Genomic DNA, 17,904 nt, shown 5'->3' on the forward strand with positions numbered 1-17,904 from the left:
ATATAGGAACAAAATTTGTTGGCCGGTGCCCAAGTTCTCTCTCTCACACTCTCTAAATGTTTACCTACCTTCTCTGCCAACCACTTCTACTTCTTCTATTTTATCCCTTCTCTATTCTATCTTCAATCCTTAATCTACGTGCATGAAGGCTGGAGTGCTACTTTAACAAACAGCTGGATACACAAGATGCAAACTGTGTGTCAAATGAATTAACAAGTGTTGCAAACGCAAAAGCTTGCAGGCTATATTAAAGACTTCAATTGTTCATATGTATCGTTGTGTCCTTCACTTTTCAAATCTCTTCATAACATGCGTAAGCATTGCTTTCCAGAATCCGTAAACATCAATGTATGCTTCGGATACACATACCGCATAATAATCTAATAATGTGCAAACAGATGGATTTTCACACCGGTTATTAATTGCATAATTTCCCTTTTGCAAACTGAGCACCGATTGGCTGTTTGAAGAAGCCAGTGGCAGGAAAGCTCTCCCATTGAAATTGATGCACACACGTCTGAGTGAACGGACTTGGGATCACATTTAAGGAGATCTGTTCTGCAAGTAAAACAGCTGGGGTGAGATTATGTAGAAACCCCCCCCCCCAAAGCATCTGCAAAAGGGACCTCTCAGCTGGCATGTGCTTGAACGTGCGTACACGTGATGACTGGCGTGTCCCTTTAAATTGATCCTAGAAACTGATTGACCTACATTTTAAAATACCCACGAAGGCCTGCTTTGAGAACCACTGTCTATAAAACACGACTGTGTGTCATTTACAAGCCTATATTATTTTATATAGCACCATCATATGTATACTGATCCTGGTCCATTCCTCGTTCTGCTATTATAAACCAGGTTCTAAATCAAACAAAACATCTATAAAAGATACAGAAAGGCAATGAGTCATTTCAGTTCCAAAGTATTATATATTTCACAAATGAGAAAACTATTCAACAAGCAGGGAAGATACGGACAGACAAGTAGTGCAGTGCCCTCTTTACAAAGGGAGGTCTTACAATGTTAATATTTGACAACATAGCACAAAAATATTTTATTTATGAGAGACATTTCAATGCAATACTATCCAAAAATACAATATTGTCATTCCAGCATTATTGAATATTTCAATAAACATTTGCAATAAGATATTAACCACATTTTCTGCCATCAGAGTGATCTGTCATAAAAAGTTATTTCTCTTTAACCCCTTAACGACAATTGCCGGTCCTGGCACGGCACGGAAAAGCATGTGCTTTACGACAATTGACGTGCCAGGACCGGCACGTCTTTAAACGGGTGCAGAAAGCGATCTACTATCGCTTTCTGCACCCAAAAAGCGTTGCTGAATGCCTCGACCTCGAGGCATTCAGCAACGCCGCGATCGGCACGAAGGGGCCATCTCTGGCCCCTCCACGGGGCGTCAACATCCGCCATACTTTGTATGGCGGCGGACGCCCGTTTTAAAAGCGTTTAGGAGGCGATCGACGATCGCCTCCTAAACTTAAATGGTGTCGCTGGAATGCCTCGATCAGGAGGCATCCAGCGACACCAAACACTAACCTTTTGATGGGCTGTGACCGCTCCGGAGAGCGGTCACAGCCGCAGCTACCGGCAATCTTCGCCATCAAGGAAGATGGCCGCCGTCCTGTAACAGGAACCAACAAATTTTAAAATTTAGCTAGATGGTCCAGACCATCTAGAGAACTTTGGCTCCACTTGCAGGTTGAATACAGGTACTGCATTCACCATGCAAGTCAATGGAGCCCAGCTTTCTAATCACAGTGTGATTAGTAAAAATAAATTAAAAAAATAAAATAAAATTAATAATAATTAGAAAAAAATAGTAAAAAAACAGTAAAATGTAAAAATCATTTCCCACTGATGTCACTATCAGGGGAACCTCCAAGTTGAAAAAAAATGTTAAATTTTTTTTAAAAAAAAAAAAAAAAAAAATATATATATATATAAAAAATATATTTTTGTGAGCAAGTCCTAAAGTTAGCATATTAGCTTAAAACAATTCTCGCATGGAAAGAGTTAAAATACTGGCATATTAAATGCCCGTGGGGTGTCTACTTTTAAAAAATGTATGATTTGATGGGGTAAATTGAATGGGCCAGGTTCAACAACGTCCCAATTAACACGGGGGGAAGGATGGCCACACATCTAATTTCCAATTAGAAAAATGCACACGTACCAAATGTGGCCTTTTAGTTCCCCCAAAAAATGACACACCCATGCATGTGGGGTATCACTGCACTCAGGAGATGTTGCTGAACACATTATGGGGTGTCGTGTGACAGCGGCATATACCAGGAGCTGTAAATTCATACATAAAGTAGGTGTGTGGGGGAAAAATACACACACAAAAATATTACTGCAAACTTTGAAAAAATGCTGGTGGTAAAATGTGTGCATACAAAGAGTTAAAATACCAGCATTTAAAATACCCTGTGGTGTCTAGTTTTGAAAAATATATGGTTTTGTTGGGCACACTGAAATGGCCTGGCTCAAAGACGTACCAAATAGGGCATGGGCAGTGGATCCAAATGCCAAAGTTCAACATTGAAAAAAGCGCGTGCCCCAAATGTGGCCCTTTTGCCCCAAAACAGCCAGGCAAAATCATTCATGTGGGGTATCGCTGTGCTCAGGAGATGTTGCTGAACACATATTGGGGTGTTTTGTGATAGTGACATATACGAGAACATTTTAATTCATACCTGAATTAAAATGTGTGTGGAAAACCAAATGCAAAAAAATTACTACCACACAGTTTGACAAAGACTGGTGGTAGATATGGTGCATGGAAAGAGTTAAAATACTAGCATTTGAAATACCCTGGGGTGTCTAGTTTTCAAAAATATATGGGTTTATTGGGCACACTGAAATGGCCCGGCTCAAAGATGTACCAAATAGGGCATGGGCAGTGGATCCCCAAATGCCAAAGTTCAACATTGAAAAATGCGCATGCCCCAAATGTGGCCCTTTTGCCCCCAAACAGCCAGGCAAAATCATTCATGTGGGGTATCGCTGTGCTCAGGAGATGTTGCTGAACACATATTGGGGTGTTTTGTGATAGTGACATATATGAGAACATTTTAATTCATACCTGAAGTAAAATGTGTATGACAAAACAAATGCAAAAAATGACTACCATAAAGTTTGACAAAGACTGGTGGTAGATATGGTGCATGGAAAGAGTTAAAATACTAGCATTTGGAATACCCTGGGCTGTCTAGTTTTCAAAAATATATGACTTGATGGGGTAAATTGCATTGGCCGGGTTCAAAGATACCCGAAATGGCACAAGGGGGGAAGAATTACCAGATTTGGAAAAAATGGCTTTGAAATAGCAAAACGCTACCTGTACTTATTGCCCCATAATGGGTAGAAAAAAGCAAAAAAACATAAAAACATTGGGTATTTCTAAACTCAGGACAAATAGTAGAATCTATTTAGCAGGTTTTTTCATTACCTTTTATAGATGAGTAAAAGATTTTTCAACTAAAAGTTAGAAACAGTCATTTTTTTCTAGATTTTTCACCATATTTTATAATTTTTTTAATAGTAAATAATATGATACAATCAAAACAATGTCATCTAAAGAAAGCCCTTCTTGTCCTGAAAAAAACAATATCTAATGTGTGTGGGTTCAGTAAACGGGAAAGAAGAAAATTACAGCTAAACACAAGCAGCGCAGAAATGTTAAAAAGGCCATTGTCACAAAGGGTACAAAAAGTAAAATCAGCCTTTGTCTCGAAGGGGTTAATAAACTTTTTTTTATTTTTTTTTTTTTAACACCTTTGTGCAAAGTACAAATACTTACGGGACTGCAAACCACTACCGTGCTTACAGTGTGAATGTACAACATAATAAAACTCCAAACTATACTTAATAACAGCAGCCCCCAAATACCTCAACAACTCACCATATACTGATTTATTGATGGTTTTTTATGCAGTATGTTCCTTAAATTGAAGGGAGTCGATGTTAAATTTCTAATGAGAACTAACGGGATGCCGTTTAGTATTTACATTTATTGCGCAACTACACACACGATGCGGTGTATTTACTAAAGCAGCATTCGGATATCAGCTCCTTGATTGTACAAAACACTACAGGAAGATCATGACTGGCGCGGTATATATATATATATATATATATATATATATATATATATATATATATATATATATATATATATATATATATAAAATATTATATAATATATACATAATATATATTATATAATAAATCAGATCTTTAGTGAATATCATGGTAAATTTAGTTTTATTTTGGCATTTTAAATAAATGCCTATGCTATCATTTTCATAGCGCCTAAAGCTCAATTATGGATGATTGGTGGCAACATTCACTACAGCATCCAGGTTAGGTTCCAAATTCATTAAAGGGTTCTCAGAAAAAATATCATGTAACAGTATTTTTATCGGGACAGTGTCAGGAATACTCTCCATGTTATTGTAAAATACAATTTAAATGGCAATTATAATAAAAACTTTTCTAGAGTTATTTTAATTACAAATTGCACTTAAGTTGCTCATTGGGGAAGATCCCTGTAATCAAAAATCTTTGGAGCTTAAGATACGACACAGTCTATTTAATCTAATATATATATATATAAATATATATGTGGATATTGTATATTTTTTTCCTAAATGAGCAAAATACTAAAACTAATCATGTTTCTCTTCTGGATCAGTGTTCAAATCTGCATAACTGGAAAGGATTTATTGACAAAGATGATATCCCTGGCCAAAAAAAAAAAAAGTTACTTTGAGATTAAAAACCTTTTTTTCAAACCACTATTTTAAACTATCGGAAAATGAAACTGGAGATTGCTGATCACTTTTCAAGTAGCAGTCGGCCAATTTTCTTTCTAGGTATCAGTGAATCAAACTGTTTTCCTCATGTAAAATGTTTTAAATCAAACAAGCAGTATTTCAATTAGAAACACTGGACAGTTACCTTGTTGCTTCCCAACTTCTATCGGATACAGTGGGCAGACACTGCAAGCATGCATTTACACACTCCAGATGCCTATGATAGATAGTCTGCACGGTACTGAACAGGGAGGGTATTGCAACGTGTTTTCCATAAAGTCACTGGGACAGCCTTACATTTTAGGATAAGTGAGCAGACTGTGACAAATGGAACTGATGAAACGGTTGCTTCCACTTCAAGCAGGTAAAACGTGAGAAAATAGTTTCTAAGTTAAAAATGCAACAGGTACAATTACATTTAGGGGCTCTTTAAACAGCAGAGACAATAGGTTTCAGGGTAATAGGAGGGGGGGCACTAGACAAATCTGTAGAGGCAGTGGCATTTGAGAGTTACCCTTATTTAAGATGTAATAGGACTCATTTTTGTAGTCTAGAACTGCCCAATATTGCCATGTATGTACAGATCTAGTTTCATATTTACAAAATCACCATCTGGCATAACTGAGCTTTAATGATATTATCACTAATCAATTCCAAATCTTTAAGATCGGATTTCTTTACAAGTGGTTTGTCCATCATAGTATTGTTTAAGCCAGTAGTGTGCAGCTCTAGTCCTTTGGGTCACAGAAAACCAAACAGAAATAGTAGTACAGAATAATATATACCGGTCTCAAGCTTTCTGCACGGGAGCCGTTCAACTATGCGGTATGCACCAAATCTAAACGCATGCTGTTATGGCTAGCCATAAAGAAAACAGAAAACAGTCCATACATTAAGACATACATCAAGTTTTTAAATCTATCCACTTGGACTGGTGCATTTTATAACACACACAGTGTAACCGAGAAATAAAGCATACACCGCCGTAAAGGCTGGCAGGTCATATGAAATATACAGATGCCTCTAAACATTCTGAATGCATATACTTCAACTGAAAATACATAAAGCGAGAAATGCATGAAATAGAGCAACATTTTTCTTTTGGGAAGTCCTTTGTTATACAATCATTCATCCGTCTCCCAGAAGTTACGGGGAAAAATATATATATGTATAATATAATATATATATATATATATATATATATATATATATATATATAAAATAGTGTGTGTGTGAGTGTGTGTAAGACCTAACCATGCCATTTCTGTCACGAATTTTCAGCCACTAGGTGATCTGCATGTAATAGAATACTTGTAGATATAAACTGATCTCCATATATATCTAGATATCTCTCTATATATTTTTTCTTATATATATTTTTATATTTACATGTAGAAAATAAAACAGGGAGAATGGCACACTCTGCAGCATTCTACAGGGACATTCAATCATATGAACGGTTAGATTAATTTTGGCAATCAGCTTAATAGGTATTGTGTGTCTTTATATGAAAATAAAAATAAACTGTACACATTCTTGTTATTCTCTGTTTCAAACACAGCCTGTCTGTAAGGTGAAGGATTAAAAAATAACGCTATGGAACACGATTGCTTTTCATTAAACCAGATGCAACTATGGACTTTTCTGATGTAACAAGTCTTTCACATATGGGTAAATCAGTATACTCCAGCTCTTATGTCATCCCTTGTCATCCGTTAATGCATTTGCTGCTTACATCTATTCTGTCTTTCTACTTAACATACTCCCATCGGCCATAATTTTGGTTGTTGTATGAACTTTGGATGGAATCTTAACATGACAAAAAAATAAAAATAAAAACATATACCATTTACAAAGTGCAAACCCTCCTACGGAAGAGATCTACAGTCAGTGCGGTTTCACAGGGAAAGATTGTCTGCTTCTATGAAACCTTCCAAAAAGGACAAAATGTCTGGGATTATACCAAGTGAAACATTGAAGTAGTAAAGACCAATTTAACAGCTCAAGTTGATAGGGCGCTACGATCATTTCTTCCGCTCCTGGGTGCACCGGGGACAGAACCTGGGAAGGAGAAAGAATCTATTCATCACATGCTCTACAATACAGACTTCTTTATATACTTAAAACTCTTAAAGGGGGTACATTTTACACCTGCTGTGTTGTGTCAAATGTACTTAAAAATCCGGTTTTCTTTTTACCTTTATTGCACTAAAAAGCATCATTCTTTCCTTTTGTATCAGAATAAATGTCATAAAAGTCACACTCAGAGCGCTGTTCTCACAAATAGAGCCATGTAGAACTTGTCTGTGGAATATTCAGGCGTAAGCGAAGAGAAGTACTCACCATTTCCCTTTAGGTTTGGTGGTGAGGTCTACACAAGCAAAATGGAACCACTCAATGGGACACTGAAGATAAAAATACATACGCAATGTCAATTTGACTTATTATGCCAAACATGAATTTTAAGGCACCAACGTCACTATGAATTTTAAAGGATGTATCCAGGCTTTGCTGGCCGTGTATGATGCAGTTAAATGACACACGAAGCTCTCGCACTGGTCTCACATGTTAGGACAAAATGCATTGGAAATACGTGAATGCAGTTAGAAAGCAAATGCCATACAACTAAACGAGCAGGTCATTCAAAAGTAAATGTCTCTCGTTAAGTTGAATGGAGATGTTGGCGAGTCCAACAACACAAATACAAAATGAACTGGCAGATTCCATGGGCCAGATTAGTCCGCAACTTATTTATGTTTTGCACAAAAGCTACTGAACCCCTACATAAAGATGGAATCTTACTGCTGTTCATACTATACATGTATAGACATTGTGTTTCTGAGCACCTGAAGACCATTTTGTTCTGATTAACAATGAATCATGTAATAAAATAAAGTCAGTTACCTAGCTGGAAAACCGCTCAAAAATCACCATTTTATTTTAACTATTAAGAAGCTATAGGCAAGTCACAAAAACTACCCAAAAAGCACTACTGCAAGAAGATTTCCATATAAAGGCACAACTGAAAACGTACGTCTGGATTGTCACAGCCAATCATTTCGCCATAAGAAACTTGGTGACACAAGCAATACGTGGGCTCGTTGGGGTCCACAGGCATATCCAAGACATCCGAGGGGTGCATCGGGAGTACTGTATCAGAATACGATGTCCTACAAGACAAAAAGTACAGTCAGTACAACAATGTTTAAAGTGGAAATACCAACATTTTCTTACTAGATTAAGAACTCTTTCAAAAATGGCGTTTCTTTTTTAAACAGTTCTAGTTTCGCATAATGTTTTCAGACAGCGACACAACATAATTTTACTAGCCCTGACTTTTTATTATACCGCCTTATGAAAATGAATGGAACTAATTATCTGAATTGCATTTGGTATATTTGCCCAAGTCTATTGTATAGAGCATTGTATTGTATGACCAAGGAGAAACTTTTTCTATGGCACTTGGGGGAAAAAAAAAAAGTATGCTTCCTCATGTAAGCAGAATGCATTGGGCAGAGAATGCATGAATACAGTGCTCCCATGCTGGAGAGATCAAGATATTTGATCAATGTCAAAGTCAATGTCACACACACATACACATATATATATATATATATATATATATATATATATATTTAAAAAAAAAAAGGAGTATATTAAACATGGATGAGAGACATATCCTGAATCTAGAACAAGACCAAGGAATGATTACTGCTCGCGTCTCTACAAACGCTACAATTGGGCAACATTATAGAGCAAAACTGCAAAAAAAGCCATTATTTACTCCTATAACGCCACAAGCCCAAAAGGTGTGTTAGTGAACATGGGCATTGTATTCCAACAATAACCTCGCCATCTCATTTGGATATCCAAGCCTGTAGTGACCGGATAGCACTGCACGGTTCCAAAGCCTTGTGACATGCCCAGGGGCTGGTGTGGATGCCAAAGGATAATGTTGAATGTTATCCTTTAGAGATGTTACACATTTATCCCAGATGGCTGAAACCGTTACAGAAAACGAAACCTTTGGTTTTGTGGTCTAAGCTCGGGTCTACTTCCTACACTTTCGAGAAGTAATGTGCAGTCAGTAAAGGTCTCTTACACTCCTCCTTTCAACTTCTTTTTCTTCACAGTATCTTCTTCAGACACCCTCCGACCTCGCGAACCTCGTTTATCCTTTTGGCCTCGATTCTCTGATGGAGGGAACAACGTGTTTAAATGTGTGCATTTTTTTTGATTAACAGCACCCATTTGGCAGTTTGCCCATTACTAAGAACAAATTGGAGGCTCACTCTTTATTCCACGTCCAGACGGGCTGTCAAACTCTGTTCCTTCCACCTTTTCCTTCAGGTCAGCTTCAAAGCGTGCCAGATCCGCATCCAGTCGCCTGATGTGCTTATCCACCTTTTGGGCATAGAAGCAAATGACGTTAGTCAGAACACCTCAAATAAGCTGCTACACATCCGCAATAGATGACAGGAAAACGAATCCCTGTCGTCACATAAATAAGCCACGATAAGCTCTGTTAAGATAAATATGGCAAGCAATCGTTACATGGGAGGGACTGTATTCGGGGATGCAGGCGGCACGTACCATCTCATACGTCTGCATGGCCAGCTGCACCTTGTCATCGCTGTACTCTCTGCACTTGCTGTAGGCATTCTGGATGCGCTGAAGATGCTGCACTCTCTGCTCCGGGGAGAAGTCCCGTACCTTGGCAATGTACTCGCTAGCCAGTGCATCTATTTCTTTCTTTTTATCTGTTCCAAACAAAGATGTATAGATATATAACTGCAAAGCCAGCAAGAAATGTTTAAACTGTCACTTTACCCAAATCTAGCGTTTTTACAGCTGCAAATTAACAATTTAACAATGCCCAGATGCTACAAAAATGCCATATCTGTTAACATACGACATGGAAGCTTATAAGGCATTTGCAATAAAAACGTGTCTGCATGTTCATAAGTAGCATTTTTTTAAAGAATGAAAAAAAAATACAATTCTATAAAAAGATGAGCCCAACATGCAGACAGGATTTCAGTGGGAACGCTGCCAATCAGAGATGCGAAAAAGAGAGCGATGTGGAGAGCTTTGCACTGCAACTTCCCCTAAAGAGAAGTACGATCAATATTTTTAGCAGAACGCATATAAAAGGTACTTTAATACGTATTCTTTGCTGGTGGTGTGTGCCACACCAAACTGGCCATTTAAGTTAGTTAACTCATAATTTTGAAATTTTTTCTCTCTCGATGAAGCCTTTTTATCACTAGTGCTGTTTAAGTCACCAACCTTCTGTCCTCTGGTCCAAGTCACTCATCAACTGGAAATTTCTCTGAAGCTCGCATGGCAGATTTTCTATACCTGGAAAAAAATAATTGTAAGAAAGCCATCCGGCAGCTTTTTGTTCTGACGAGCAACTCCTCCGGCACCCCGCTACCTGATAAAGATGATTGGCTGCTTCAAGCCGGGCACATTGTCTCCAAACATACAAGCAAGCTGTCCTGTTCCTGCTCGAGCTTATGGTTATCTCCCAGTCACCCCTTATTCATATTAACCGCTTGGCACATAAGGACTTATAAAAGACATTATAAAACCGGCCCACAGCCCGGCGCAGGAGGTGAGACCGGCTAATGCCGTCGCTCTGTGACCACCAGAGCCTCTGTACCCCTCGACTGACGCATAGAAAATTCAGGCTTTCCTCTGGAAACCGTCTCAATAACACAGACGGCAAGGAGACCTCAAAAAACACAATGCCGACTATCCGGGGCATCCCTCCTCTCATAAACGAGGGCTTATTCAGTAGCAACATACAACGTGCAGAAGAAATCCTAAAGTAAAACAAGTTAAACAGGGCTTGTTATATTCTTCGCACTGCAAACATATGGTTAACGGTGCAATAAATGGCTTTTCTTTGGGACTCCAAATACCTCCGGCCACGAACGTATGTCTGATGTGGGCAGCGTCATCATTGCACGTGGCAGCAACCAGCTGCTTGTCGCCGACAACTACGCCCCTATGGGGGCATTCCGCCTATCCTGGCCCATATGTCTTCCGGGTATAGATTTGGGGTACCCATGAAATGCTTCAGACGCTGTATCATGTGCGTGTATGTGTGTAAACTGGGACATTTCACGTGTTCAAATGCGGGCATGTATTAGGGGTGTGGCCTGCATTAGAAGGGGGTGTGGCTAGGCATGCAGCTACCAACACACCTCACCTGAATAGCCTCTTTGTAGTGATCAGTGGCAGAGCATGGCGAGGATACTGTGTGGGGTTTGCAACAGAGCAAACTGCTCACTGTTGCTTTTACAGCTTCCTGGGCCAGTGAAGGGATATCCACCATTCACAAAAGAGGGACAACAGGGAAGCGCATGAAAATTGTGAATGTACTGTAAAAAACAAGACTGTTGGGAGGTATGCATGCACAGGTACCAACAGCAGGTGCACTAGATTCAGTTGGCTACTTTGGTACTTATTCACTAAAAGGAGAGCTGCGGTTTCAACTCCCTCACTCGAATATTCATTATGAAGGGCCAACACCGGCAGGTTTCTCCATAAGGAAGGACTGAGCTGGCTCTGTATAACGCATAACTCAGTGGGCGAGGAGACTGAAGAAATGCTACTGATCTGACTATGCATTATACAGGGTCAGCCAAGCTCTTCCTGCGGAAGCTCTCTGGGGCCGGCCCGCCATAATGTATAGTGAAGGAAAGGAGCTGTAACACTGCTAAAAATGTATTCTAAAGCCCTTCTAATACGCGTTAATAATAATTAAAAATAATAAGAGGAGATCCTAATCCTTGGGGCACGTGGACGCCCACTCATCGGGACACAACATACACAAGTAACCCGCAGAGAAAAAGTACTCCGGATTCCCCAAAAAGTTACAGAATCAGTCATACGCTACTGACGGCTTGTATGCATTGGAAATGATAAATAAAGTTTTGCAGTGGGCGGGGAAGCTCGACGATACGTACTACGCGCTTCACTTCCGTCATTACGCTCTAATGGGAGATACAGGAGTGCGCGCCCGCAAACTGGTGACGCAGTTTTAATTACACCCTATGCCTTCCCTTATTACACTCGTTTCCCATCCCGCCTAACGGCGTTCCCCTCGCTCTTTCCTGTTTTCGCCCCGTGTCCCCTACTCACTGTCTAGATAGTGTTCCAGATACATCGCGGTCGCCATGTTATCAAAGTCCGACCGCTTCCTCCTGCAGCTCTCAATCCCGCTCAGCGGTGTGCTGGATTATTCATGAGTAGTGCTCTTCCGCATCGGCGGGTTGGTTATCGTGTTAATTAATATTCATGAGCAGTAGAATCCCGCGCCGTGTGAACCAGCCTTATCTGCCTTTAGCTCCGCCCATTTAGCTTTCGGATTGGCTAGTCTGTAGCGAAATGGCATTATTTTATTGGTGGGGATTGTAATCCTTTGGCGTCAGAATTTTTCTTTACGAGAGTGCTAAACACATGATACTTAATGCTTCCTAATCGTAAAAGCTAAATGGAGTATAGTCAAGTTATTTGAGTTGTTAACAAAGACTATTAATTTTTGCTTGTGTCAGACACGTAATAGCATTTATGTTTTAATATATATTGTTTCCACTTTAAAGGTTAATCCTAGGTCTGTTTCCCGCGGCCTTTGGTGGGTTAAAAGACTCGGCGCGCCGTGATTGGACGTTTATAATGCGCGGGTTATTTCCCTTTGGTTGGATCTCTAGGAGTTGCAGATATATGTGTGTGAGCATGGCTGAGAGTCGTGGAGCTTTGATAGTGCTAGAGGGTGCTGACCGATCCGGGAAGAGCACGCAGGCCCGGCGCCTGGTGGAGACTCTGACAAACCGGGGACACCGGGCTGAGGGGCTGCGTTTCCCAGGTAAGGAGGTTACTGAATTTAAGCGGCCAGATACTCCGCACTGAGATGTCTGTTTGGCCTCTGAAGCCCCTTTTAGTCAGGTGTATTTGACTACAATTGAAAAGCAGCCTTTGTACTCTGTCGTTAAGTGTATTTACCATAGCATCTCTCACCCTCATTGCGACCCAAAGCCTCTTCTCTCCCTGTCAGAATGCTTGATGAGTATGAATTTATCGCACTGTTCTACAGCCTGAAAAGCCGCAACAAAAAATGTGTGTACAGGTTACATAGTAAATAAGTCATTATAATAAACGCCTCGATTCTATAGAGCTCTATGTAAAGAGCGCATACAGGTATTCGCAAAGCCACACCTCCAACCACACCCACTGAAGCAAGCGTTCCTGTAGCTATTGTAGATGCTGGAAGGCCATGCCATAGTGAATGGCGTTATTAAAATCACTGGACTGGGGCTGAAGAGTCTGAAAACATTGTAATCAGTATGTATTGATTCTAGATCGATGTATCTGCAATCCAGGGGGTCTTTTACCCCACCATACACCGTTAGATGACTCTGTACTGTGTTTTGAATGCAGCACAGAGTGTATTTACATACAAATATCTGGAATCATTGAAATAAAGCCAAATTCTGGTCCGTTAATCTCTGACGGCAGCGCCAGTCTGTGTAGCTTCTTAGTTGGCCTGTTTTGAAGCAGACAGACCGTGGGACAGGTGTATGATGTCCCAGATGTTGGGTTATTGATGTGTACAGAGATAAAGGAAGCGGTAATCACCTGAGCTCCGTTACCTCTGTGCCTAAGCCTGAGGTGCTGTGTGTTCATTGTTTTTGGCTCCTGGTAGCGACGCCATATGCTAATGCGTTGTGTAGCTCTGATTACTAATCGCGTGGGAAATTAAACTGACACGCAGGACTGAGATAAACCCAAGCAAGGTAACAATTCTAACTACCCGCGGGAGCACCGTTTGGGAGATCTGTCCCCAGAGTGGAATGGAAGTAATTTTTCTCCTGGACTAACACACTATGCGCTAACAATACGCTTAAGTGCAAAATAAAGCGAAAAAAATAAAACTGACGCCTTTCCCGTGATCCATCCAAGGACCGCTCAATGAATGCACGCTCCTGTGTGGGTAAGTAGCCCACTCCAGCGTGCTTTTTATATGAGAAACATAGAATTCAACCGCGGATAAGAACCATTCGGCTATATAGTGTCTCCGTTTTCTGTAATGTAAAGACTCAGTCCTTGGTTTCATCTTAGATTCAGGATAGCTGTAACCCTGCCCCATGCAAGTTTAATCCCCCCACTCTATAAGCCTCTTCTACTTCTGATGTAAGGCTATTCCATTTATCTACCACCTTTTGTATGTGGGGGGAGTACCACCTTTTGTACGTGGGGGAGTGGTATTGCATATGTGATTATACTCTTGAACCCAACTCCATGTGCAAATTCTTTACTATTTAAAGATTTTTGGGCCATTGCGCATGTAAACCCCACACACCCCCTGACTATATCTTTTCTGTGCTCCTCCTATAAGGCTTCTGCTCAGTCCCCAATCCGGGCTTTGTCTATCAGATATGTTTTGGGCTCCTTTACTTGGCTCGCTCCTTGGCCGGCCACCTGCTGCCCATCTGTCTTAATTTGCTAAATGTAATGAAGTTTAGCTGTTTGTAAACCGTGTTGTAAAAATGTTTTTTTTTTGTCTCCACAGAAAGGACAACCGAGATTGGAAAACTAATCAGCTCCTACTTAGAAAAGAAAAATAATATCGAAGATCACACCGTTCACCTGCTGTTTTCTGCCAACCGCTGGGAGCAAGTGTAAGCCAAATGGAGACCCCATGGAGGGTTTGATGGTTGGGTGGGGACATGAGAGAAAGCAGATGCTGTGATCTGCTAATTTTATTTCTAGCAGTCGTGAACTTATTTGAACATGAGGCTCAGCATGACGAATGTTGCAGGGCTGAGAAGTTGGCTTTCCCCTTTACGTAAACAATTTAATGCAGGTTGAAGTTTGCCCTGGGTCTGGGGCCGTACTGGAGATGAAGAAGTGGACGGTATGGGGTGCTGTATGCCAGTGGCTCGCAGAGCATTTTCCCAGTGTGCCAGATGGCTCGTGCAGACTACAGAATCTTTGTTCTGACAATTGATTTTTGTTGCCTACCTACTAGATCAATCCGGGGTGACCTTTGAGATGACATTAAACATTTTCCCACTTGTGTGATAGTATGGAAGGTTAACATTTACTTTAGGCCAGTTCTTAATGGGAATTAGAGATATGTATCCAGTTCACCGATATATTCTCTTCTAATGAATGTGGAGGTTTATTTAGAACATCGTACGTTTGCATACACATGAGTAGGCATGCTGATCTGAAGCTGTTGGTGTTTAGAGTTAATTCTGTGTTTTCGGTGAACTTGTTACATGATCTTTATTTCTTTAACACTCCTAGTTATTGTTTGTAGTTAATGTTGTGGCTCTATTTGCTTTCTTTTAACTACGGCTTTTTTTTTTTTTTTTTTCATAGTCCAGTGATGCTGGAGAAGTTGAGGAGCGGCGTCACCCTCATAGTGGATAGATACGCGTTTTCTGGGGTAGCTTTCACAAGTTCCAAAGATGTAAGTGTTCATTTTTATATTGCTTCCCTAAAAGTCTTACTCTGCAGGGATTACCTTTACCGAAAAACAAAAGATCCAGAGGCCAAAAAATAATGCAGTGCTGGAAAGGGCTGTGTCGTCAGAGTGTTAACCTATGCTGTATTCTGTAGTGTACTTGGCTCTGGTGCCAACCTAGGGCAGCATCTTTAAGAAACCGAGCAGCAGAACATGATGTCCTATCCCAGCATGCAGTGCCTTTTTAACCCCGTAAGGACCTGAAAAATGATATAATGGAAAAAGTTGCTAAACCGCAACACCCCTTGAGCGACGGGAGCGATCATTGATGCTTCTGAAGCTCCTGCCAGGAGAAGGGCAGCACCATATTTAAGTAGCATGGAAACAGACATGGTATTGGTATTCTACATTGGTTAAAGGATTAGCATTGGGATATAATCAGGAATGCCTTTTTTTCCCCCTTCTCAAGTGCACACGGTTATTGCGCATCCTCAAAACTTTCATTAACTGTGTAAATGGTATATACAGAAAATTGAACATTTTAACATTTTTTTTTCTTTTAAATCAAATACTTGGGTTGTGCCTAAGCACTATTCATATTTTAAAGGTTGGTCTTGTTTATTGCCTTACTAAACCACAATAACTAGAACACAACTGTTCTGCCCTAGAACTTCTGTATGAAGTGGTGTAAGCAGCCGGACGTGGGCTTACCAAAGCCAGATCTAGTCCTCTTTCTAAAAGTAAGTCCAGAAGTAGCGGCTGCTCGTGGTGGATTTGGGAATGAACGATACGAAACAAGTGGCTTCCAGATGAAGGTGCAGAAACGTTACTCAGAGCTGATGGAAGACGAAACGATCAATTGGAAGGTATGTTTGTTTTGTTTAATTTTTAAATCCCAGCAGTAAAACAGGACCATTTTCTTTAGTATGCACTGGCTCGTAAATAGGATTTCACTATGGATCAATCTTAAAGGGTCAGTTTACTGTCCATGACAGCACCAGTAATGATGCATTTAACCCCATAAGGGCCAGACTGTTCTTAATTTTCCGTACTCTTTGTGACCAACGCTGTTTTAACACTTAACTTTTTTGCTCGAACTGCATGCCTCCCCTGATGGTGACTTCACTGCATAATTTTTTAAATAAAGACTACCCTATAAGAAAAGTTTTAGTAAATATTCACATGTAAACAATTTTTTTTCATATTTAATAAAAACTGATTGAGAAATGATTTTTTTTTATTTCCTTTTATTTGCCACTCTGCCCCCCAGATATGACTTATACCCTTTATATGCCACTGCCCCCAGATATGCTTTATACACCTCCATATGCCTCTCTGACATGCCTTTTAACCCCCTATTTGCCACTCTGCTCCCAGATATTCCTTATACACACCTATATGCCACTCTGCCTCCATGATATGCCTTTTTTTTTAAAAAAACTTTCAATTCTCTTTATTGAAAGATAAAAATTGTAAACACAGATGTACAGTGCAAGTGTGACAGCATAACATCCATGATATGCCTTTTAACCCCCTGTATGGCACTGTGCCTCCAGAAAACCATTATACCACCACCACCCGACTTACCAGTGCATCCCTAGATTTGTCCCCCGTGCTCCAGACTCCCTGGTGTCTATTGGAGGTCTGTGCGGTGCTCGCAGACATCCTCTGTAGCTGCTGCTGGCTGTACTTCAACAGCAGCAGCGCCAGGGGCTTCTATGAATGAGCACTGGAAGGTCATGTCATGCTGGTGCTTTGTCTTAGAAGCCCCAGCCAAAGTGCCGACAGCAGCGGAGAATGTCTGTGCTCGTCGCACAAACGTTCTCAGTGTAAATGTTTTTTTTTTAATACTTAGATGTATAATATAATTATTTATTTTCTTCAGGTTGTAGATGCGTCGCAGAGTATGGAGGATGTTCACAAAGAGATTGCAGAGCTCAGTGAGAAAGTCATCCAGGAAGCAAAGACTAAGCCAATTGGGAAGCTCTGGGAGGAAAACTGACATACATTCAGAGACTGATATAATTATTCAGCTAGCAGTTATGCATTTTATCTCACCAACTGCACTGTGCACTCAAGACACTTTTGGGCTTTAAGTTCAACAAAGCAAGCAAACGAGTGTGTGCACATCTGGGGGGAAGCGGATCTTTTGATTTTACTTCGCTGGCGTTAATTTCTGTTTTCTCGGATGTGCACCCGCTCGTTTGCTTTGTCGAACTCTAAGACTGGACTTGAGAGAGTCGTCGTCCTGCCCTATGCCACCCGGAGGACCGTTACGTTGGAGCTTGGGGCAGCTGGAGCATGGCAGTCTGAAAACATTTTGGCTTTTACCCTTCAGTGTGTTGCATGAATACATATTACTTCAGGACGAGAAGCTACTCCTGGCTATTTTAAGATATATATATATATATATATATATCTCTATCTCTCAATGATGTAAATCTTGCTGGATAGTGCTATTTAAATTTTACCTTTCTGTGTAATAAGCAGATATGGGAATATCATAATTTTAGCAGTTAAAAAATATGTTCTCCTAATTCTGTCTGGTATTCCCAATCAATACACCATGTTTTTGGTGTC

General features: G+C 40.3%; 2 protein-coding genes across 2 annotated transcripts; one reads left to right on the top strand and one right to left on the bottom strand.

Annotated features, from left to right (window-relative positions):
- Positions 1-6,558: 6,558 nt before the first annotated feature.
- ING5 (inhibitor of growth family member 5) lies at positions 6,559-12,206 on the bottom strand. The gene is made up of 8 exons (XM_053459079.1): positions 11,997-12,206; positions 10,134-10,205; positions 9,438-9,604; positions 9,137-9,248; positions 8,947-9,037; positions 7,879-8,014; positions 7,188-7,249; positions 6,559-6,905 (listed from the first exon to the last, which is right to left on the bottom strand). The coding sequence occupies exons 1-8, from the start codon at positions 12,031-12,033 to the stop codon at positions 6,869-6,871; spliced, it is 714 nt and encodes a 237-aa protein (XP_053315054.1). The 5' UTR covers positions 12,034-12,206; the 3' UTR covers positions 6,559-6,868.
- Positions 12,207-12,495: 289 nt separating this feature from the next.
- Positions 12,496-17,448, top strand: DTYMK (deoxythymidylate kinase). Its single transcript, XM_053459739.1, has 5 exons — positions 12,496-12,720; positions 14,425-14,533; positions 15,240-15,330; positions 15,993-16,190; positions 17,210-17,448. Exons 1-5 carry the CDS (start codon positions 12,531-12,533, stop codon positions 17,324-17,326), a joined length of 705 nt encoding a protein of 234 aa, XP_053315714.1. The 5' UTR covers positions 12,496-12,530; the 3' UTR covers positions 17,327-17,448.
- Positions 17,449-17,904: the final 456 nt, after the last annotated feature.

The sequence above is a fragment of the Spea bombifrons genome, chromosome 3 (assembly GCF_027358695.1).
Source record: "Spea bombifrons isolate aSpeBom1 chromosome 3, aSpeBom1.2.pri, whole genome shotgun sequence".
In the NCBI taxonomy this organism is placed as follows: Eukaryota; Metazoa; Chordata; class Amphibia; order Anura; family Pelobatidae; genus Spea; species Spea bombifrons.